The 24,403-nt window shown below is 31.7% G+C and overlaps 2 protein-coding genes across 8 annotated transcripts in view; one reads left to right on the top strand and one right to left on the bottom strand.

Annotated features, from left to right (window-relative positions):
* The window catches only part of LOC142329798 (protein HGV2-like), a 169,743-nt gene that overhangs the window by 117,709 nt on the left and 27,631 nt on the right, over positions 1–24,403 (bottom strand). The window lies entirely within an intron of this gene.
* The window catches only part of LOC142329799 (uncharacterized), a 156,034-nt gene that overhangs the window by 112,421 nt on the left and 19,210 nt on the right, over positions 1–24,403 (top strand). The window contains exon 4 of the mRNA XM_075374613.1: positions 943–1,062. Within this exon, the coding sequence (XP_075230728.1) occupies positions 943–1,062 (120 nt within the window). The remainder of the gene's footprint in view (positions 1–942; positions 1,063–24,403) is intronic.

Raw genomic sequence — 24,403 nt, forward strand, 5'->3', positions numbered from 1 at the left:
GATCTTACAAGGGAAAAAAATCAGAAGTTATTAGTGAAATAAAATTTTATGTACTTTTAAAAATGTGTATATGTAATTTAATTGGCATTATTACATATGTGTATATGCAATAAATTTGGTGAGACATCTTATTATTTACTATTAACTGAAAATTAAAGTTAGAATAGTATTTTTTTGATTTTCTAGTTTAATTTCTGTTTAATTTTATTTAATTATTATGGAATTTTTGTTAATTTTATCTACATTAAAGTTAACTACAGTGACTGAAAAGTAGACCCTCACAAGAATAACATACACACTGACAAACACATTTCCGATTTTTAATAAATTGCAAAAAATTCTTATCTTTTAGTTCATTACTTATTCTCCCTAAGTCGGAGTTGATCACATTTCGTTTGATATAATTCTTCTGATTTTAATTTGTGCACGCGTTCTCTAGTATTCAAATTTTCTCTCTCTTTGTATTCATCATCCTCCTCTTATAATCTTATTATTCTTTCCTTGGTCTTAACGTTTTCTTCCTCTTTATATTTATCATCTTCTCTTAATGTTTTTATTCTTTCTTTGTTTGCAACACTTTCTTCCTTTTTCCCCTTTTGTCGTTTTCCTTTTTTTTTAATTTAAATATATTGATTATTATAATTATTAACCAATAACTGTAAAAAAAATTTCATTAAATATTCAATTATAACAACAAAAAAAAATATCAGAAGTAATTAGTAAAATAACATTTTATGAACTTTTAAATATGTTTATATGTAATTTTACAGGCGTACAAGGAAGTCATGTGGTGTCCACATTAGATTTTTTCATACCCTAAAATATTCCATTTTTATATGCCACGCACAAGCTTCAAGCTTATCTGGCGATATCATCGAACAACAAGAAAATAAATAATGCTGTCAACCAAAAATAATAATTTTTCTTTTTTTCTGTTTACAGAGGAACAAGTACAGTTGCTGAATAGAGTCGGATACAATCAAACAGAACCTTGTGTCAACTATTTACCACCACTATTCCAAAGAACAGAGGAACCTGAACAGAGACCTGACTGGCAGCACAGTATGTAAAAGATATTAAATCATTCTGCTTGGTAATTAATACATAATTCGTACGCGTAGAAGTATGGACATACTGCGACACGTTCGAATTGGTTTATTTAAGGGATACGCGTGCGCGCGCACACACGTATATATGTATTTATGTTCCATGAGGAACGAATATTACTTCTTCAGGAGATGATCCTAGCGCTGAAAATAATAAAGTCATATTAAATAGGTGTGGAAATGTATTCAAGTTTCGGCTGTCAAACGTTTGCCCTGATTTTGGCTCTGTAGACAATACAATGCAGTACTGAAACTATTTGAACAGAGTCTATAATAAAAAGGTGTAATTTTTTATATTTGACTCGAAAGTAATAATACAAAAAAAACAATAACAGTTAAAAAGAAAATTATTGTAGGAAAAAAATTTTATTCATTAAAACAGAACAAACGTTACTTTTCAACATATTTCTTTCTATACTTAGGCATTTGTCCCATCTTTCGATGAGCTTTCGCATTCCAGTAATGAAGAATTGTTCACCTCGAAGTCCGTGCCACCGTGCTATACTTGTACCCACAATCTTTCCCTGCTGTTTGTCCTTTGAGACAAAAAAAAAGAAGAAAAACTGTGATGGTGCTAGATCGGGACAGAGAGGTGGATTTAGCAACACCTCCCGACCTGACTTTTGAACAGCTTTCCGTGTGTTTTTGTAGGAGCAGACGTATCATGTTTACTTTTATACGGATTTGAATACTAGATCGTGGATAGCGGTTCCCTTTGGTGGTTGGATTTCAATTAGTCACACATCTCAGGAATGGTCGAACTGAGACTGTACAAGACTACACTTCATTTACACTCATACATATCATCCTCTGAAGTAATACCTGAACGGTAATTCCCGGAGGCTAAAGAGGAAAAACAAAGAAAAAGACGTTATCATGTAGATAAATTGAAGCCTTATGAGAGACCAGGGTGTTTCCTTCTTGTTGCCTGTATCACTTAATTTTCTAGCACTTCACAATAATATTCGCTGTTGATTATGTGTTATTCTTCAGAAAAATCGCAATAAATTGGGTATTTAGTCCCAAAACACCATCAGCATAAGTTTACCAGTACGAGTACATTATGAATTTCTCCTGGCGAGCGAATACGAATGTTTCCAATCCTTATTCTAATATTTAGCTTCCGTTTCAAAACGTTGAATAATCCAAGTTTCATCACACGTGATTTGAGTGTTATTTTCTGCCTTTCCTGGTATTGCCACTAACATTCGTAGTACATTCCCAAAACTATTAGCACTGAGTCTTCCTGAGTTGGGATCGTCGAATAAACGCGATAAGCTCCTACCACTTCTCAACCTACTGTCATGGTCTTTTCTGCTTTGTCCCATCCGCTCTAAAGGTTATAATATTTCTTAAAACTAATTCTTATGATTTTTTTTTTATTTTAAGAATTTTAGGTTTTTAAACATTACATCGGATTGAGTGTTCATTAGTTCATTAATCATGTCCTATCCTTTTAATTTTTAACTAGGACAGGACATAATTAATGAACAAATAACACTTAATCCGATGCAATAAACCACAATGATGTTTCAAGACATTGTAGAACCGTTAAAGCAGAAGAGGCCATCGCAGTAGGGTAGGCGAGAGAGAGGAGCTTAATATCGCTTTTCATAGTTGATCCCAACTCTACTACGAATGTTAGAGTGATAATACCGGGTAAGGCAGAAAATAACATTCAAATCAATTATGATAGCTAAAATATAAAATATTTATTAAAAATGATTAATAAGTTCAAATCCACCTTACCAGCAATTAATTTTGACTTCCCGAGATCTTTCAGTCCTCGAACCATCGTCAGGAGATTAAAATATCATTATAAAATAAAGTTAAAGAATTAAAATATTAAGCAGTCATGACTTAAGCAGTTATCGGTATACTGATTGATATGTAGTGTAATTTGGTGGAATAAAATCAAATCAACAGGAACCATGCTTCAAGAACGATATTTTATTTGAATTATTATCTGTTATATCTATATTTAGGACGTGTTTAAAAACAATTTATCACTTTTAAGAAAATTTTTCTCATTAATTAGATTTTTATGTTTACTGTAAATGTCATTTATTGTATCATTGTTTATTGTGTATGCAGGCAACGTTTGGAATATGTAAAACAAATTGTTAGAGATGTAGGATGTAGCGGGTATACCGAAATTAAAACAACTAGCAGTAGATAGGGAATCTTGGAGAGCTGCATCAAACCAATCAAATGACTGAAGACAAAACTGTAAATGTGACATTTTTCTAAATTAGATGTATTATAATAATTAAAAAATATGTCTACAATTCATATAAGGATTTGCGTTGTATGTACGAGTATTATCTAATATAAGTTGAGCAAAGTTAGAATTTTCTGGTTTACTGTTTTTTATACTATTCAAGTGTTCTTTTCCACGTAACAAAAAATAAAAATAAATAAAAAATGTGTTGTTTTGCACTTATAAAAAAATTAATTGCTGATAAGATGGATTTATTCTTTTTAATAATATTTAATAATTTATTATTATATCAGCGGTAACCATGTTTGAGAAATTGATACAAAATATTTTGGAAAGAAATTTCATTACAAGTTATTACAGATTTAAAAAATAAACATTACATTTCGCTAAAAAAAAAAAAACAAAAAAAACTGTTGTTTAAGTTCCGTACAAATGTGAATTCGGATGGTTATTGTGATTCTGATTCAACCGTCGTGTTTACCACCTCGATCACATTTTGCGGTAATTCAGCTTATTATGGATAATGGAATGGGTAATATCGATACTCGCACAACAAATTTCCCAAATTTTTATGCTTCATCCTTACGAATAAGGAGGAATACGCTAAATATCAGAGATATTTAGCGACATGCGGTTGGCAGCATTGTGTTCCTCATAACCTCCACTGTAACCACATGTTCTTGGATTGTTGACCTCTTGTTTAGTTTTTGCATCTTTATTAATATTATTTGAATCAACGTGTTTAAGTGTAAGTAGCGATTTTTGTAATATGTGATTTTTTCATGATAGATTTTTTTTGTCACAATGTTGTAGTCGTAAACCTAGATTTTGTCTCTCATTATGATCCTTTGCATGAATGTTTCATCGTTATTGGCTTGTTCAAGAAGTTGCCAGCAAATGTTCACTCGATGTTCTTTCTGCTGTTCGCTCATGAAACGAGGAACACACTTTGCTACAACTGTATGCCTGTTCAATGTTTCTGTCAAAATGTCATGGTATCATCCAATCAAGATGCTAACCTCTTCTCCAAATTCTCTGGCAGTCAATTGATGATTTGCAGGTATCAGATCTTGATTTTCTGAATGCAGGTATCATCGGTTGAAGACAAAGGCCTTCCTGGTCGAGGGTAATCTTCAATTGACTGACGACCACTTTTAAATCATGAAAACTATTCATAACATTACGTACAACCCAGGGCATCATCTCCATAAGCTTGTTTTGATTGAAATGTTTCTATAAAGGTTTTCCCTAGTTTCACGCAAAATTTTACGTTGTATCGTTGTTCCTGAAAATTGAACAGTACAAAAATTGCTACTAACACTTAAACACCCTGCACTCAAATAACAATAACATGAAAACTAAACAAGATGTCAACAGTCCAAGAACATGTGGTTACAGAGGAAGTTATGCGGAACATAATGCTGCCAACCACTTGTCACTGAATAGCTCCATTAAGCATAATTAAAAATGTGTGGTTATTTTCTAAGCATATCTCATACTTCTTTGCTGTAATTTAGAGCCTCTCTCTCTCCCCCTCACCATCCTTCCTTCCCAGCCCTCACTCACTCACTCCCTCCCTCTTTTTAGGTTTCACAGTTTTTCTGTATTTTGTTGATTTACCATGTTTAAATATCATATTATAAGTAGGAGAAATTTTATTAATATTTTGAATAAAAAAATATTTTTATCTACTTTTATTGCTGAAATTTAGTTTTATATTAGACTGAAGTTTTAAAACTTTAGGATTCATGGTTGGTAACCCACCGGGTTGGTCTAGTGGTTAACGCGTCTTCCCAAATCACCTGATTTGGAAGTCGAGAGTTACAGCGTCCTAGTAAAGCCAGTTATTTTTACACGGATTTGAATACTAGATCGTGGATACCCCGGTGTTCTTTGGTGGTTGGGTTTCAATTAACCACACATCTCAGGAATGGTCGAACTGAGAATGTACAAGACTACACTTCATTTACACTCATACATATCATCCTCATTCATCCTCTGAAGAATTATCTAAACGGTAGTTACCGGAGGCTAAACAGGAAAAAAGAAGGAAATAATTACATTAGAAAAATAAACTAAGTATGAGTTATTTTTTTGACCATTTTTTTCTGTTTTAAAAAATTGATTTTACTTAGTAAATTTCTTTTCTAAAGCAATTCTTTAAATGTCTTTTATTAATTTTGAAGTGTTCATTGTTTGAAAAATCTTACTGAGGTAATTTACAAACATATAAACTAGAAATTTTTTAATTTTAAGTTTCTTATGCTAAATGAAAACTTATATAAATACATATTATATAAATATATATTTATTTTTTTTTAGTTCAAAAAATCATTTGAACTGGGCAAAAGTAAATTTTGTTGAATTTTACATAGAAAAAATATAAGTATAGTTCACAAAAAATCGATTTCTACCACTAAAAAAGGATATGTTATTTTAATTTAGACTTCTAGGTAATAATATTTAATTAAAAATAATTACAATTTTATAACTAAAAATAGATATTATCTTATGACAATGTTAAACTTAAATCATTTATGAGTACTGTATTACAAAAAGCACAACATTTATGTCAGCGATTCAAATCATAAATTGTTGTCATGAAGATGATTCCTATCCCTCAATGGAAACCATGATGTAATTTCTTAATGGTCCCTAACATTAAACATAAAAAACTTCAAAATTATTTACAATATGTATAAAAATAATAAGAAAAAACAGTATAATGGCTACACTGACAGAAAAATTAAGCGCAATAAAAGTAAAATACAAAGTATGTAATTATTTATCACAGCACGCTGCATTATCACATTGCACGTTTCAAGCGGGGCCAATATTTAGAAATAAATAGTTATAATAATGGAAATTCTTTTAAAATAGTTGATATTTTCTATGTCAGAAGTGCCAATTTGAACCTCAAAACAGTTTCAATCCTTTCTATTTAACAGGTTTTCACTTGTTGCCATTTGTCTTTAATTAGTGAACTACCCGCGTAGTTACCGGAATATTTAAAATTTCTTATTTATTTTTTAGAAAAGTCAACTAGAAATCAAAATATACGATTTTTTTTTTAAATTTGATATAACTTTGTTAAATAACCAATAAACAAATAAAACCTGGTAACAAATTAAACACCGAGTTTATTTCTGAGAACATTGCAGATAAAAAAACAAATACTGGTTTGAAAAATACGCCTTCAGTTAAAAGTAAAAGAATGAATTTTAATGTTATTTTATTTATAAATCAGATGATTATTATAAAATATTTTCAACTGCATTTTATTATTTTGATAACACGGAAGTTGAGATTAAAATATAGGCAAAAAGAAGACTTTTTCAAGAAAAATGCATTAAGTTATATAAGACTGGAGATTATATTCAATGTTTAATCGTTATGAAGCTATTTACTTTACTTTACTTTAAACGTTTTGCTACGATATATATAATGCTACTCGTTCAGAAACATTCAAAACAATTCATTTTCAATTTGACTAAAAAAAAAAAAAATTGTTTTTCTTATCCGAAAACCTAATCATCCCATCCTGTTTTATTTGCCATTCATTCCATCCATCATCCTTCGTTTTATTGATGATCAATTGTCCTTATCGTTATGACGCCATAATTAGACAGCTGGCAAAATCTGATATTTACCTTTCCTCCTTTCCAATTACAAATACAATACACTAATTAATCAAGAATTTTCATAATAACTGAATTAGTATTCAATCAATTTAATCAGCAGCATTCAATCAAATTATCACAATTTTATTCATAAAAATGAGGACCTTATAATACCTCTTTATCTGATTTTCTTAACCAAGATAAACCATTAATTTTTAATAAGAAATTATTTCGAAATCAGCGGTAATTCAGATTAACTGATTTTGGATTATTAAAAATGATAAATTCCGCTAAAAACCATTGTTGTATTATTTGCTCCGTAATAATAATAATTGGTATACCCGTACAATAATCATCTCCGTAATAATTCGGGTGTTTTTTTTTCAATTTTGAGTAAACAGTCGTGGAAAACACCTCGAACACGTTTTTCAATAATTGAGATTACCATGGATAAAGAAATGAACAGAAACGATACTTGCACTATAAAAAATTAAATACCTCTTTTGTATGATTAATTGACTTATTTTTATTTGGTTTTTACTTTTTTTTTTATAAAAGAATAATTATTACACTTCTTTCCTAACAGAAAAAAAAAAAAAAAATACTAAAAATTACGTAAAAATATTTTAATTTAAAATGTGTAAGATATTAGGATTAAAAATATTAAAATATTCCTTTTTTTATAAAAAAAAAAAAATTGAAGCTGACAACTGTGAGTTGTTTCTGACGCACAGCTTACACACACAACGTAATTTAAAATATTTACCATTTTTTTTAAATATATTTTTTTGGTTTATTTAATTCAATGATTCTCTAAAGCGCGCGCGCGTACCGTATTTAATTCGCGTGTGGTGGTACTAGCGGCAACAGCCGGCACCGCACTAACTAATCTAATTTCACAACTTACATAGCACAAATTTCGCATGTACTGTCGGCAGACTGGTGTAGACGCGAGGCTTAACGCACCAGGTACTGAATCAACCGAGCGATCAATTTCGAGACTCAGCCAGACCGAATTACTTTTGTACACTTTAAATATTATTCATTCAATTCTACCGCTCACCTGTGATGTCACAACACAGCAGACGACTACAACAGCATTTTTGGGAGGTAGGGGTGAGATTTTGCAAAATGTTTTTTGGAAATACCCAGGAAACCTTAATCGTAATAAAAAATTATTATTTTTTTGACAACAAGAAACTTTAGATTAAAATATAGGCATAAGAGGATTCTTTTAAAGAGAAATATATTTATTTTGCAGGTAGAAATTTTATTTTTTAATTCTTAACAAAGTTTCCCTCAAAAAAGAATTTGATCTTAATTAGGCGAAATCTCGAGATACTGAGGGTGACCTTGCCCTACAGCTTCACCTTCATGACCTTTTATATTGAAATTTAATTGCATCAATGCTCTATATGTATAGAAGTAATCTGACAAAGTTTGGTCAAAATCGGTCCAGTAGTTCAGGAGATAAAAGGTGATTTAGAAGCCTACACCGAGAACACACGTACATACGAACATTAACATCCGGAAAGTTTCCATCCTATTTTTTGGGTTCCTTAGGTATCAAAACGTGTCAAGATCCAGTGAAAACCGCATATGCCCAAATTGAACCGATTACAATACTTTCCTACCGATTACTTTACTTTATAGCAGAACTACAGCTTTGCTATAGCGCTAATCTAGACGGGAAAATAAAAAATACAAATAGATACGTTGGAAAAATAGGTGTATAAATTTGCCGGTGATTTTGCCGTGTCGTCAAAGAAAGATGTAGAAAAAATGTACTTATATAAATTAGAATCGTCGATCTTTTCTGTGTAAAATGTATTTTCAAGTAGTCTGGTTGGAATGTTTTCTGTAGCTGGAATTTGTTACGACTTTATAGTATTGTTTAGTTGAAACAGTGCGTACTAGAACAAAGAAAATGGTAACATGAGAAATCGTATTGTAAAGAAAGGTTCAAATTTTCGTTATTTGACTACATTGCCTAATCAATAATAAATTTGTTGATCCAAATGCCACGGAAATCCACAATACGATAGATGAGAGGGTAGACCGTGGAAGGAGACAGAGAAAGAATAATTAATTAGAAAGCTTCGATGCACTTAATTATTAATGAAAAAAGATTTCAATAATTGATACCTCCAACGTTATACAATGTTTTAAAACGCTAATACAAATGCAAATTCAATGACAATAGGATTAATATGAATATACTAGCCTATACAGATAGGCTAGTATACTAAAAACAGCCTACACATAAAAAATAAATAAATACGCTGGTAATGTAATTTATTAAATATACCAATAATAGTAAAATAAAAACTCGTTCAAAAATTAATGGTAAAAAAACATTTTTAGTTGTGTATCCTAAAAAAAAACTCATTCAAGTTTACAAACATTATATTTTGGGAGATATTAAGAAAGACTACACGTCCAGACAATCTCAGCACGGAAGTAAATGGAAAGAATCAAATTTGAAGAAAAAAATTCAAAGACAAAAGAAACAAAGTGAGATGAAACCTCCTATAACTGTTGAAATTTTGAGTTTAATTCCTTCAACTAATCGAGGAATTTTCACTTAAATGGAAACAAGATATTACTGATCAATAACTAATCTTGGACCTATTAAATGAGGTTGTTTTCCTTCCAGAAATTATACAGCCACCAATAACAAGGTTTCTCAAAGAATAATCTTATTTACCGCCGAAATTGTGTGGCGATGTGAAAATATACAACCGAATTATAAACTGTTCAGCCAGACACATGAGACGCGTAAAAAATACAATGCGTTTACACATGTGAATGCAATTTCCAATAAACAGAGGTGTGGCGGAAATTAAACGTATCAGAGCACCACTCCAGTTCTGTTTTCTAATCGAAGTACCGGCTTTTTAAAAGTGGATCCTCCTCAGATAAAAAAGGTCCTCTTTTTGGAGATAAAAAGTAATAAATAAATCTATCTATTAATAAATAAATAGCATGTAAGATCCATGGACTATCCAGAATGTAACTTACGTTTCGCTATTGTTCGCGAAGGAGTGTTGGGATAGCGTCGTCAACTTGTGGTCATTGCTAGGCTGATTTAATACGCATCTGGTTGCGCTATGTGAAGACGCATCTTATTGATTTTTTATACGTGTTTAAAATGTGTGCCGTCATACAAAATCCCGCCAGTTGTGAATTGAGATTACATTTCTTTTGGCAAAAAATTGCTAACCCATTCAGATTTATCGAGAACTACGTGGTACTTAAGGGAAAGGTGTAATAAATGAAGTGGTGTATTATATTAAAAAATGGCCGCTCAAATATTCACAATGTAAAACGAAGCGGCCTGCCTGGTGTTCTGTCTAACAGACTGGTAGCGAAAGTTGATGAAAAGAATCGCGTTTAACCATTACAGAGCTTTCATTTCAGTTCTCCAAAAATTTCACGCAGCCTTTTGCATGATGTGACGAAATTTATGGTAAATTTTATGTGCAAAATTTATCATAAATTTTGCGTTCGATAGGTTCCGAAACTTCTTTCAACACAACAGTTTTTTAGAACAGAAGAGGGTGTAATTTTTATTCACTTCGTGAAGCGTGGCGCTACGATAGATGCAGAAGTGTATTGTGAGATCCTAAAAAAGTTACGGAGAGCAATCTAAAACAAGCGACGCGGCTCATTATCAGGAATTTCTTCATCCACGAGAATACATGCCCGCATCAGCTAACCGTACACAAGAACTTTGGGAAAGTTTGGATGGGCAATTTTCTATCATCCTGCTTACAGCCTATATCTGGCATCGAACGATTACCATTTGTTCCCGAACATGAAAAAGTGGTAGGCAACTAAGCGCTTTGATGATGACAAGGAGCTCCTCCAGGAAGGTGTCATTGAGTGGCTGAAAAATCATGCGGTAAAAATGTTGATGAAGTTATACAAAAACTCATTCAAAGATATGATAAGTGTCTCAATTTATTTGGTAAATACACAGAAAAGTAGTCTAAGAATGTATTTTCAAATTGTACGTAATAAATATTTTTCCGACAGCTGTTCTTATTTTTATACCAGACGTAAGCTATTTTCTGAAGTAAATTTACTTTACTACAGAAAATATAAGTATTTAATATAATACTAGTATTAAGATATATACAAGAATGTTATGAGAAAATAAGAAACTGTCAACTAGCTCGACCCGTTACAATTGAATAAACTTGAAGGGGATTTTGATTGTGCTTTATAGAAACGTTGCCCAAGATAATAAAAAACTTTATAATTATAGAGAAAATTGAAACAAATAATGAAATCAATTATAAAAAATGCTTATGATTCAAAGGAGTTCATCAATTAGACATTTAACATTACGGGTTGCTAATATTCCATCTGTTCAAAAAAAACCCTTTACTATTATTCATGGAAACGATCTAAACAATGCGTTCTGATACTGCTAAATTTTCCACTATTCCTCTGCAATACAGAATTCCCCAAAAAGTAGTGGAAAAAATTGGTGTACGTGGTTGAAGCACGCGTTTTTACTTATTGATACATTAGGTTAACACATACACGTACTTTTTGGGTAAAAAAGTGTATTCAAAGTTACTAAATTACGTAAAATCAGATACATAACATAACGGTCTCCGTAGCTCAGTCGGTAGATATAAAAACGTGTCACACGATAAGTCCTGGATTCGATTATTGGAACGTATATTCAGTTTTAGGCTTGGCGTATTTTCAATCACTTTCCCGTTACTTAGGTAAAACTCCTTATAAGATTTCTCAGTACCTGATCAAGGATCTACTCTTCTCTAAATAATTTTAGATACGGATAACGAAATTTGTAATATGGAAATTATTAGTAATTTTAAATCATTATAATTCAAAAAACGTATTTTAGGACTTTCACTAAATACAAAAAACCAATAACTACTAAAATTTTACGAAATTAAATATTAACAATAGCAATAGTTAGGGGAAAATATTTACTTTTAGATGGTAATATCAGTTTTATGTAAAATTTTGATTTTTGAATGAGTTTTGTGAGCGTAATGTTTATAAAATGCGTCAATGCGCACTTAACAATGAAATAGCAATGAATGTTTGTAAAAAGTTAACAAAACATATTTTTATGTTAAACTTGGTAAACTTATCTAGAAATATATACTTTTGAGTGTTAATCTTCTATTTCATTATTTAATCAAAATTTAATTGTTAAAGATAAAAAAAGTTTGTTTTTGTTTTTGATGTAACAGATCATTCTCGCGTTTATTTATGATCTTATGAAAATGTTACTAGAAGTTTTTCTGTGTAAAGTTTTCCATTCTACCACTTCTGTTTGAAACATGTTTCGATAAATTCAATATTTAACTAGTTACAACCAATAAACGGGTCTACGATACATTTACATCGATATACAGTAAGTCATTTTACTAGATTCAGCCGGATATTTCAAACCTTTTTTTTTGAAGCAGTGGCTCTCGATTTTTAGTACGTTAATTGAGGCATTCCTAGAGACCTTTTCCACCAGGTTTGATCGACAGGAAAAACCTTGCCCCTATTTTCATGTTTTGAATCTAATACACCTACTCTATACGTAACATTTACGAGAATGAAACTAAAGTAAAATTAAGAAATTAATAGTAAACGACAAATGAACAATAAACAGCATGTAATCCGTGAAGTAACTATAGTATAACCGCTATGAGATAGGCAGGAAAGGTGTGTGACGTCACTAGTAGGTCGTGTGTTGAATGGAGGGAACACCGATCAATCACAACAGCGACTGTTTGACAATACTATCCTGTACACTTAAACACCACCTTTCCATCATCAACACTATATAAAACGGAAGCATTTTGAAAGGGGAAATTTTCATGAAAAATCACGTTACACATACATAATTTCACTTAATAACAATGGACGTTACTATACATTTTCATAAAAATCGGAAACCGCGTTACATGCAAAATAAACAAACGAAATGCCAAAGTTCGAATTAAAGCAACTCGTTCTTCTTGAAAAAATAACTACATAAAAAAGAAAAACATTTCTAATATCGTGTTTTTAGATTTAAAGACAACGAATCCACTAAAAATCTGTATCATGTCTTGTATAAAAAAAAGAAGAAAAAAGGATTAACATGAGCAAGAGATTAGAATTATTTACGGCATAAATACGTGAAAAAAGTATATAAAATATTATTTATTAATTAGTATCAAATTACGTTATGTAACAGAGTAATAAAAACTGGTTTACATTTTTAGTTCCTTGTACGAAGTAAACGATTGCATCGCGAAAAATTTAGGTTTTCAGATTTCAACGGAAATATCCATTCTGACCAATCCTGAATCCATTTTGACTAATTTCGGCGTGACGTCTGTAGTTTCGTACGTACGTATATCTCGCATAACTCAAAAAAGATTACCGCAAAATGCTGAAATTTTAGATTTAGGACTGTCAACATCTAGTTGTACACTTCCCCTTTTGTTTGCAATTGGACCAAAAGTGTTCAAAAAAGCCCAAAAATTTGGATTTTGGACTTTTTCTTAACTGCAGTAATAAGCCCTCATTGAGAACTTTTCAAGGATAAGTGGTACATATTTTCATTGGTTCCAGTATTATAACCAAATAAAATTTTAATTAATGTAATATTTGGATCTTATACGGAGAAGGCACATCAGTTCAAATCCCACTTTACTCTTTTTTTAACTTTTTTTTTATTATTAAAATATATTGATTTATTAATAATTAACCTCCGATTGTAAAAAAAAAAAACTTTTACAATAAATAATATTCAATAAAAACAATAAAAAAAATATATGAAAAAATTCAGAAGTTATTAATGAAATAAAATTGCATGTACTTTTCATTTAAAAAAAAAAAAGGTATCTAATTTAATAGGCAAACAAGGAAGGGTGTCCACATCAGCTTTTTTATTCACTCTCTTAACGAAAAATTTCAGTAATGAACTGCAACCGCATAGAATAGAAAAGTGATCGGGTAATAAATTGAGATCTCGTAATGCAAATTTTTACCCTTATTATGAAACTACATATTTATTGACACAATTGTAACGCGCCTAGAATAAACTAGCGGACTATATACCTCGTATAAGTGACAAATTGCAAGTAAAAAATGAAATCTATGTATTAGTTAAAGCATTTTTTTTTTTTTTTAGATAAAAATAATTTACAGGGTTTACTTTAATCTAATAATTATCATACTTTAAGTCAACTAAAATTATTAACTTATCTACTACCTTAAAATTACATTAGTGTAATTTTATTATACGAGTAGTATATAAGTACAGCCTTGTTTTTATTTCTTTTCTAATTTAATTTAAGAATGGTTGGCATCGTTTATTCAACTCATTAGGATAATGCACTTTTACAAGCAACTGCTTTTACTCCTATTTTATAATGCGAATAAAACGAATAGTTCTCATTATTTATCTCGTTACGCTTTTTTTATAATACAGAAGCTTTTTTGATCAAGGCGTTTGTGGTATTTCAGGAGTAAAACCTTTTCTTTCCTTTCTTCTAAAAATTAACCTTTGATCAATTTATCAATTTTTTTTTTTTTTGCTTTATGATTTCGTCACATAAGCTTAAATAAGGGATATGAAAAAGTAATTTTGTAGCGTGTGAATAATGCCATGACTGACCGAGATTTGAATCCGGGACCTCCGGATTGATTGTAAGCCGAGACGCTACCACTCCGCTACCGAGATCTACTAATTAGCTTTACAAGTAACTGATTTAAACGTAAACCAAGAAAAATGTCAGAAAGTACGGACGTGCTGAAACTACAAAGATATAATTTTAGTTTTTCTAATTAATAAAATGGGAAATATAAAACTGATAGTTTAACACTTCATAAACGATAATCTAATATTAAAAATAAAATTAATTACATAAATACATGGGAAAATTACTTCCTTTCACTTCAATACATATGTCAGCCGTATCGATTATAAAAATGAAAAAATTAACACGTGACTTTGCTACTGAATTGAAGTAGTGTACGTAACGCATTTTTCAATAATAGAAAGGGTTACATTAATTTGTCGCTTTAAACTACAGTGTGAACGAAAAGTCCCTTTAGATGTTAATAGCACAGTACAGTAAGATATGAAGATAAACACTGTTATGAATATACAACAAAAAACATTACAACATATTGCAACATTTATGTCTGGTTAACATTAACATTTATTGTGAATATTATTGTTATAAAGGTTTAAGGTTAATTTTTGTTTGGAAACAGTTCATTTAGCCGTGTGCGGACAGTCATAGCAAAATATGGTGGACCGCCGTCTTGTTGAAGTGTGACGTTGTGAGCTACTCCTCTTGCCGTTAATTCTGGAAGCAACCACGTATTAATCATGTGAAGATAGCGAAACTGGTTTACAGAACCATCAAAGAAATATAGTCCAACCAGTCTGCCGTTATCCCTGCCCAAATCATAACATGCGGCGGATTGCGCTCGATTTCCTCATAAAAGTGCTGATAGTCTTTTGCCCCAAAAAAAAGACGTTACGATTTCGTTAACTACGATAAATCGCACACTCGTCAGAGAACATAACTTTTTTTTTATTATTTGCATGTGGGAAGCGTGCGAGAAGCATTTCACATGAACGCACACGTTGTTCCAAGTCAAGATCACTTAACTCATTCACTGAGAATGGCCGAAAACATGAAACATTCAAGTCTTTCGGCGTATGGTCTCGCATACTCGATCGCGGATGTCTAATTCAGCAGACTCTTACGGGTTGACTTCATCGGCGATCGTTCAATTGATTCCGTCACGGCAACACAAGTTTCGGTGCGAGTCGTAGGCCTTCCGCTATGTAGTATATCGAGAACACTTCCCGTCGCAAAAGTTTTCTTCTTCCATGCGAATAACGTTGGTAGTGATGGCGGCGATTTTCCAAACCGCACAGCAAAGTCCCTCAAAATGTCTGTCATTGTCTTCTTTGCGTTCTGACGTTTGTGAACCCAGACAGAAACCCCCAAACGCTCCTAAACAGTGAAAGCACTTCTATCCGCCACGGTTTAACTCGAGACTGTCACGTCCTTCCCACATTAACCGAAGCGACATACGCAGGATTCAGCTTATGGCGGGAAATAATAATAAAAGAATCAATCTGCTCAACAATATTAATGTTGAGAATCTAAATTCATTTACATTCCTACAAGGTGATGGAGTGGGAGTGACAGTAGTGGGGAACGAACTGTATTGGTGTGTGTCTGGTCAGTCGATGAAAGAAAGTGAATAGGTGCGGTTATGTTAAACACACAAGAAATTGATACAGACATGAACCTTTTCGTTATTATTATTTAAGTATTAATTAGTAGTAAGATGTATCACATAACAGTAATAAATACATTTTTTATTAATATCGGGTGTAACAGTTATTTTTTTAAACTGTGAATATCTATAGCCAACCTGAACAATTAAAAAAAAGTACGGTTTTTTGTATCGTTTTGTATTCATAACAATGTTTATCTACATGTCTAACTGTACTATGCTATTAACTTTGAAAGAGGCTTTTCGCCCGTACTGTACGTGACCCAGTCACTCTAAGACGTTGGTTAAGCACTCATCAATCATGAATTTCCCTGATAACATAGCATGGGACGTTTGCTACTACTAAAGATAACTATGCAACTTTTGGGAGCGTCTAAGTCAGGTTGATTACAACCATTACCGGTTATGAAACTTATATAAGTATGGATACTTATATATATTACTAAATTTCGTATTACATAATAAATTACTAAAAAAAAAAATACGTGATATGAATACAATAAAAAAGCATCATTCAGAAAAAAATATTTTATTTTATATATTCAAATATTCATAAGACGGTGGTATCTTATCTTTTTTTCTTTTTTAGTAGAAACGAGAAACCCACTTATCAATTGAATGAGACATTTACAACCCTAAAACTACGTTTTACTGCTACCAATATCAGAAAAACATCTAACAAGATATCGAACTACAATATTTTGTCATCTTATTTAAAATTCTACATTACATTAAAATAATATAAAACTGCAGAAAATTAAAAACGAAACACCTTTATAGTCAATAAATAATCATTTTTTTAGATTAAAATAGACCGTTTTGAACATTTCAAGAAAAAAAAACCATAGTGATTTCATTTAAAACAAAACATGGCCTGAAATAAATAAGTAAACTGATGTATAAATAACTGAATTAAATTAATAAAATAATTCAATCAGATGTTCAAGATATATTATATAATTTGTAAGAAATTTTCTAACGATAAGATCAATTTGAGATCATACACTCTGTAATGCTTTTTCTTGAAACTTTCTGGGTCGACTAAATTTTTCTAATTGAAATAAAAAATTAACTTAAGACTATATTTATCTTTAAATATTTGATTATTAAAACGCACAGGTGATACCTATAACGAAAAGTTTCAGTAAAACTAAGATTTAGAAAAAAACAACCGTAAACAATATAAAATCTAAACTGTTAGAAAACTAATTACAACTACCGGTGGAACTTTACTTAAATATACTTAAGTTTTATTTATACTATAAGTTTACACAAAAAGTTTGGTGTAAAAATCCCTTCTCTTAAAAAGTACGGTGCGTTGGTTTGTTTGCTGTTACGTGCTCATATTTTTATTTTGAATGAAGCGCAACCATCTAGCGGGAAAAAAATTAATTAACAACTGTATAATAAATTGAATTGTGCACTGTAAATAGTACCTTGTTTACATTAACATTTATTATACTTATCATTTTTTTATATTTTGTTAAAAAAAAAAAAAGGAATTATTGTAAACCTACGTTTTTTGAAATTTAATACAAATATATAAGTATAGAAGCACCATGCTTCTTAATATTAACGATGTATATATATATATATATATATATATATATATATATATATTAATCTATATTAATCCTTTTACTTCATTATATTTTTGTCACCATGGCAATAGAAATATAATTAAGTAAAATTACTAACCTTTTTTTTCTTTAATGAATGAATACTTGTGTAATTAATATTCTCACAAACATGAGGATACGAACGCGTCGAGGATCCAGGAAGCGGAATCCCCTGGCTTCTTTTTTTCCCGTTATAACCTTCGGTAATTACCGTTCAGATAATACTTCAGAGGATGAATGAGGATGATATGTATGAGTGTAAATGAAGTGTATGTAGTCTTGTACAGTCTCAGTTCGACCATTCCTGAGATGTGTGGTTAATTGAAAAATCCAACCACGAAAGAACACCGGTATTCACGATCTAGAATTCAAATCCCTGTAAAAATAACTGACTTTACTAGGATTTGAACATTGGAACTCTCGACTTCCAAATCAGCTGATTTGGGAAGACCCGTTCATCATTAGACCAACCCCGTGGGTTGGAGTCCCCTGGCTAGACGAATATAATAACACATAACAAAAATTAATTCCATTAAAATATGTATTTTAAAAATAAATCTTTTTATGCTTATTCCTTAGGTAATCTCTAACAGTTTAACAGGACAACATTTATTTATTTAAGAATGTAAAACTAAATGCACAATATCTTTCATTTAATATTCTTAAAATGTAAATTATAACATGTCTTTAATGAAATACACAAGATATTTAAATATGTTAACCCACAAATTGAATAATCAATCACGTTGAAAAAAAAGCAAGAGAAAACTTTGAAGAATCTGCGCAAGTGGGCACTAACTCATTTATTTATGAATCAATATGTATTATTAAAAACAAAATACCAATTACTTTTGTACGAAGAAAAAGAACATTTATTACGGTATACAAAATTCATTATTATTTAAAAAACACTATATATTATTTATATAATCTGTTTATCCAGTTTTACCATTAAATAAATGTTAATTTAACAAGTAATATAAAAAAGAAGCAAAAGCTCAACTTTTTAAGAAATAGCTGAAGAAGAGAAATGACTGTCATGAAATTCCCGACCGACATATTTTCCCTTTTTATTCCTTTTTTTAACAAAATATAGAAAGAGCTTTACATCACATCTAACATCTCATTTTAGATGAAGATAACAAAATTCCAGTCACGTATTTCTTCATGTCGATCGAAAACACCACAACGTACAACCAAGAAAAATCTTTATCTCTTTTATTGGAAAAAATTCAAAAAAGTATTGCATCAGCAAAAATAAATAAAATTTTGTTTTAATACGTCAATTATTTGACACAATGTATCCAACATGATTTTTTTTTTTTTTTTAATGGTCTTTTTAATATTGATATACTGGAAATTATTGTGAAAATGTGAAAAACTAGAAAATAAGATAAAATGTTTGAGTCAGCAGCTTAATAGACCTTAAGAGATAAACAATATAACTGAAGAGTTCCCGAACTAAATTAAATAAAAATACAGAGTTAAAGATAAACGAATTTACTCACACCAACCCTCTACATAGAACCCTTCTCTAGTTATACACTCGTTGCATCGCCGGTAGAGCCCGTTAAACGCTCGGAGAATCACTTTGTGGGTTCGCCTTCAACTGCTCGGTACAAGCCCTTGGGATGGCCGGAATGTCGATAAAGCGGCCTTTCATCTTCAACTTTAGTTTCGGGAACAGAAAATAGTCTGCTGGAACCAAGTCGGGTGGGATAAGACGGTGATTTGATTTGCGGCGTAATAACGTGGAAAACTGTTGCCATATGTGCCGGGGCATTGTCAAGAGAGTCAAACTACCCGATCCCGGTACTTGGCCCGATTTGTAGAATGCGACGCATCAGACGTTTCATTTCTTCCAAATAAAATTTATAATCCACGGTTTGAACAGTTTGGACAAATTCATGATACATCACACCCTTTGAGTCGAAGAATGCAATCAACATCGTTTTCACTCTTGATTTTTGCTGCCTGACCTTTTCCCGGTTTTTATGCTCCAGGACTCAACGAAGCAGCGGATTGACGCTTCGTTTACGGATCATACACGAAGCACCAGCTTTCATCCCCAAAAAACAAATGATTGCAAAAAATTCGGGTCGCTATCGACAGTTTCAACAAAGTCTTGAGCTCAAGAAAGACGCACCTGTTTCTGTTCTTCGGTCAAGAAGTGTGGAAGGAAACGAGAGCACACCTTTCGGTGGTTCATTTTTTCTGTTAGAATTGTACGTACCGCGTCCTTAACGATATTTTGCTCTTCTGCTATGGCCCGAAGAGTAAGATGAGGTTGTTCGAGCAGAAGCGCGTTCACTTTCGCAACGTTTTCGTGGTGAACAGTTGTTGACGGCCTCCCGCTTCGTTCGTCGTCATCCAACGACTCTCTACTGTCTTTCAACTGCATCCACCACGCGTATGTTGTAGTACGAGTTGCGGCTTCATCACCGAATAAGTTTCAACGAAAGATATTTGAAGTCGTACACAAAATTTTATCGCGCTTCTCTGTTCCATGTCACGAGCTCGCACACGATCACATGAACACAACGTACGCGGTCAAATATAACTCGAGACTGGACTGACGAAACGTGATGAAATTTTGTACACACACTCGTCAGACATCGTACTACATATTTTCTTGGTTGTCCGAGAGATGGCGCTACTTGTATAGACTATAGAAATTTAGTTCGGGAACTTTTCAAAACTACTGTGTACTTGAACGAAAATATATTTTGGTAGGTAACTTTGTCATTGTTTAATAGCCAAAAAAACAATGATACCATAATTTTACTGATGAGATTGAAAACTTGGTTCATATTTATTATTTGTTTTAATTATATAGAAAAAAATATAATAAAAATTTATTACACTTTGAAATACTATTCTACAGACAATAAAAGTTAGACATTAGATAGAAGCTAATAGTCCCGGCGGTATCTGTTTTAAAACAGGCATAATTGGACTTTTTCCATACGATTAGCTAATTTTTGCTTTAACGCCTACGTAATATCATTAGAAATGATTATATCGTTATGCACCGGTTGAAAAAGGTATGCTTAAATTTTTATTAAACGGAATAAAAAAAAATCCATTTTTTCTCTCCTATTTCCCAAAATAACTCATTCATTAACTGTTCATTTTAGAGAAAAGATCGAGAGAGATGAAAAAGTTTTGTTATTAAATTTTACACAAAATGTCATCGGTTGCAAATCAAAAAATACGTTATTATTGATGCAAAAAAAAATAACTGTCAAAAATATGAAAAAAAGAACGTTTGCCTCAAACATCTTTTTAATGTAACAGAGCAACACGCCAAATTTCAAAAATATCGGTCAGACAGTTTTTGCACAATAATATTGTACTCCAGAGTTTTAAAATAAAATGCCATTTTTTTTCATTTTTTAACAGTTACTGCTATTTTTGCAACGATAATAACGTATTTTTCGAATTCAACCGATGATATCGTGTGTAAAATTTAATAACAAAACTTTTTTCTCTCTCGATCTTTTCTCTAAAATGAACAGTTATCGTGTTATCTAGGGAAACAGGAGTAAATAAATGGCCATTTTTGCGATTTTTTTACATTCTGTTTAATAAAATTTAAGCACTCCTTTTTCAGCTGGCGAATAACGGAATAATCATTTCTGATGATTCCGGAGGCATTAAAACAAAAATTAGCGATCATATACAATACGTCAAACCCAAAACAGATACCACCTGGACTATAATAGCTATTAGATAAAAATTAATTGGATCTTTTCACTCTTGAAACGATAAAAATGCCGTAATAATCCGAGCTGGCGAGGAGGATGAAAATGCAGCTACAATTTGTCTCACGAAAGCGTGCAGCAGACCAAAAGATAGCAGTATGATTATTCTAATTTAATTTAGCGCAATTCGACAGTTGTCATCTTCTCCGCTGAATAAGACCAAGAATGTAAATTCCAACAACCTCAAAATAAATGTAGCATAATCCGACCTACATCCACAGAAACCAAAATGAAGATGTCAAGAATAATGAAAACGAATGGAGAATGGAAAAACTCACCTATAGAGAACCCACAGAAAAAGCGCGCATAAAACAACCCTATTCAGAGGAAAGCTTCAAAGATAATTTTTAACCAGATGAGAACATACTATTACTCATAAATCTAGATCAAACTTAAAATATACTACAAAAATATATTTTCTTCCAGATACTAAAAATACAGATGAATAAAAGTACAGGTTGTGATGAAAAAACCTCGTTAAACCAGAGATAAGCAAAGTTGTAAATTTAATTGCACTTAAATGAGTAATACAGACAATTAAAAAGTGGCATTCAAATAACTATTCTGTCAGATCCCACATTAACTACGTACAATAATTTTAAATAACCGTATAGTTCATCGGCTAATCAGGAGATAAGCGGTTTAACATTTTACCTATTAAAACATAATTCAATAAAATTAATATTTAGCTACTAATGATTAAAAAAGTTTAATGGTGCCGTTTTGAAATTTTCACACTTCTTTATTTTGTAAATGTTAGGTGGTATATATATCAAATTTCATTAAAACAACTCATTCTTTTCTAAGATATAAATTTTTATTGAAAATACACAGAATCAAAAACAGAGGGGAAATTAAGCGAGACAAGGTATTTGTCCATGTGAACTTTTTTTTTCATTTTGATGTACTGAATCAATCTCTTAAATTTTGCTAATACCTCTCGAGACACTCTGTATAAATTTCAGTATATAATCGTATATACTATAATATATTGTATATACTATATTCACTATGTAATAGTGCGCGCGCGCACACACACACACACAAACAATACAAAAAAGGTTTAACAGTATTTATAAAATAGAACAAAAACTAAAAAGAAAATGGGACAAAATCTGTTTAGTAATTTAAAACAAATACAGATTTTCCTTACCGAATTTAATCTGTATATAATACAATGCTTCTTCACAGCAAAATACATAAATATGTTGCTTTATATTAACTATCCCAGTCGTTCTCGTGACTATAACACTCGTAAAGACCGTGTCATATAAGTTACTAGTCACTGTTGCTTTTTTCTGAAAGTAATCACATTCAGTATAAAACCAGTCCCTGAAGTAAATACAGTGAAGGTGTCACTAGTAGGGATAAATATCACCGGCATTTCAGTGGGCTTGGCTTCCTGACGATATTGTTAATTAATCGGTAAGAAAGACAATGGAAAATAACTTCACTCCTGATTTTTCCTAATCAAGCCTGGAATGGGGTATTTGCTATTTTAAGGGTTCCTATGTTACCCTTTCTGGGAATGTCTACTCATATAAGGCTATGGTTATAGCCTTTAATTATATATGAGTATATTAATTTCTGTTTTATTTAATAAATAACGATAAATATATATTTTTACAGTAGTTTGCAAATAGTGATAATATACAGGTGTCCCATATAAAACGCAACCCACCCATCAATCACTCATTCATGAAATTTCAAAAGTCAAGCTTACTCCCCTACTCGTTACTGAAATGGAATCGTCCAACAACTGAACATCGTGGCGACGCAGTAGAACACTACCGATAGTAACAACAATGCAATCATAACGTTCAGTGTATTGCTAGAGACAAGATGGTGTTTTCGCTAGATGAACGTGTTTTCATTGTTGAGTCGTACTTCAGTACGAAGTCAGTGATTGCAGTGCAAGATTTGTTTCGCCATAAGTACCCAGATAAACCAGCTCCTAACAAAACATTAGTATTAAGGTTAGTTGCAAAATTTATAGACCGGTTCTGTTAATAACAAGGAACACAAAAGATCTGCCCCAGTGTTGAATACAGATACAGTCGCTGAAATCAAAGACCGATTACTCGCCTCGCCAAATAAATCGATCAGACGTTTGTCTGCTGAAAATAATTTGTCTAAATCAACTGTTCATCGGGCGACCAAACAATTACAATTACGACCTTATCGCATTCAAACGGTTCATCAACTTCTTGAGCCCGACAAAGAAAAACGGCTACAATATTGTCAACGGTTCCGTCGATTTCTGCGTGAGGGAATTAACGTTATGGATTCGTTATTTTTCACAGATGAAACACGGTTTCATTTGGATGGCTACGTAAACAGCCATAACAGTAGAATTTGGAGCGCTGAAAATCCCCACGTTTATCACGAAAAACAATTACACCCGCAGAAGTTGGGCGTGTGGTGCGCGATATCGCGGAAGAAAATAATCGGTCCTATTTTTTTCGAGTACACCATTAATGCAGAACGATATCAGGATATTTTATTTCAGTTCATCGCACTATTGGAAGAGGAAGACAGACACTGCTGGCTACAACATGACGGTGCGACATCGCACTACGCAGGTTAAACTTCTGATTTCGTTGAGGAATTCTTTGGTAATCGTGTTATCGGTCGAGGCTTGTGGCCACCAAGATCTCCAGATTTGACTGCGGCGGATTTTTTTCTACGGGGTTACCTCAAAGAAAAAGCCTACAGCAACAAACCACGAACACTTGAACGATTGAAAGTCAATATTGAACAAGCTGTATTAAATATCCAG

This window comes from Lycorma delicatula, chromosome 9, assembly GCF_047948215.1.
Source record: "Lycorma delicatula isolate Av1 chromosome 9, ASM4794821v1, whole genome shotgun sequence".
Taxonomy (NCBI): Eukaryota; Metazoa; Arthropoda; class Insecta; order Hemiptera; family Fulgoridae; genus Lycorma; species Lycorma delicatula.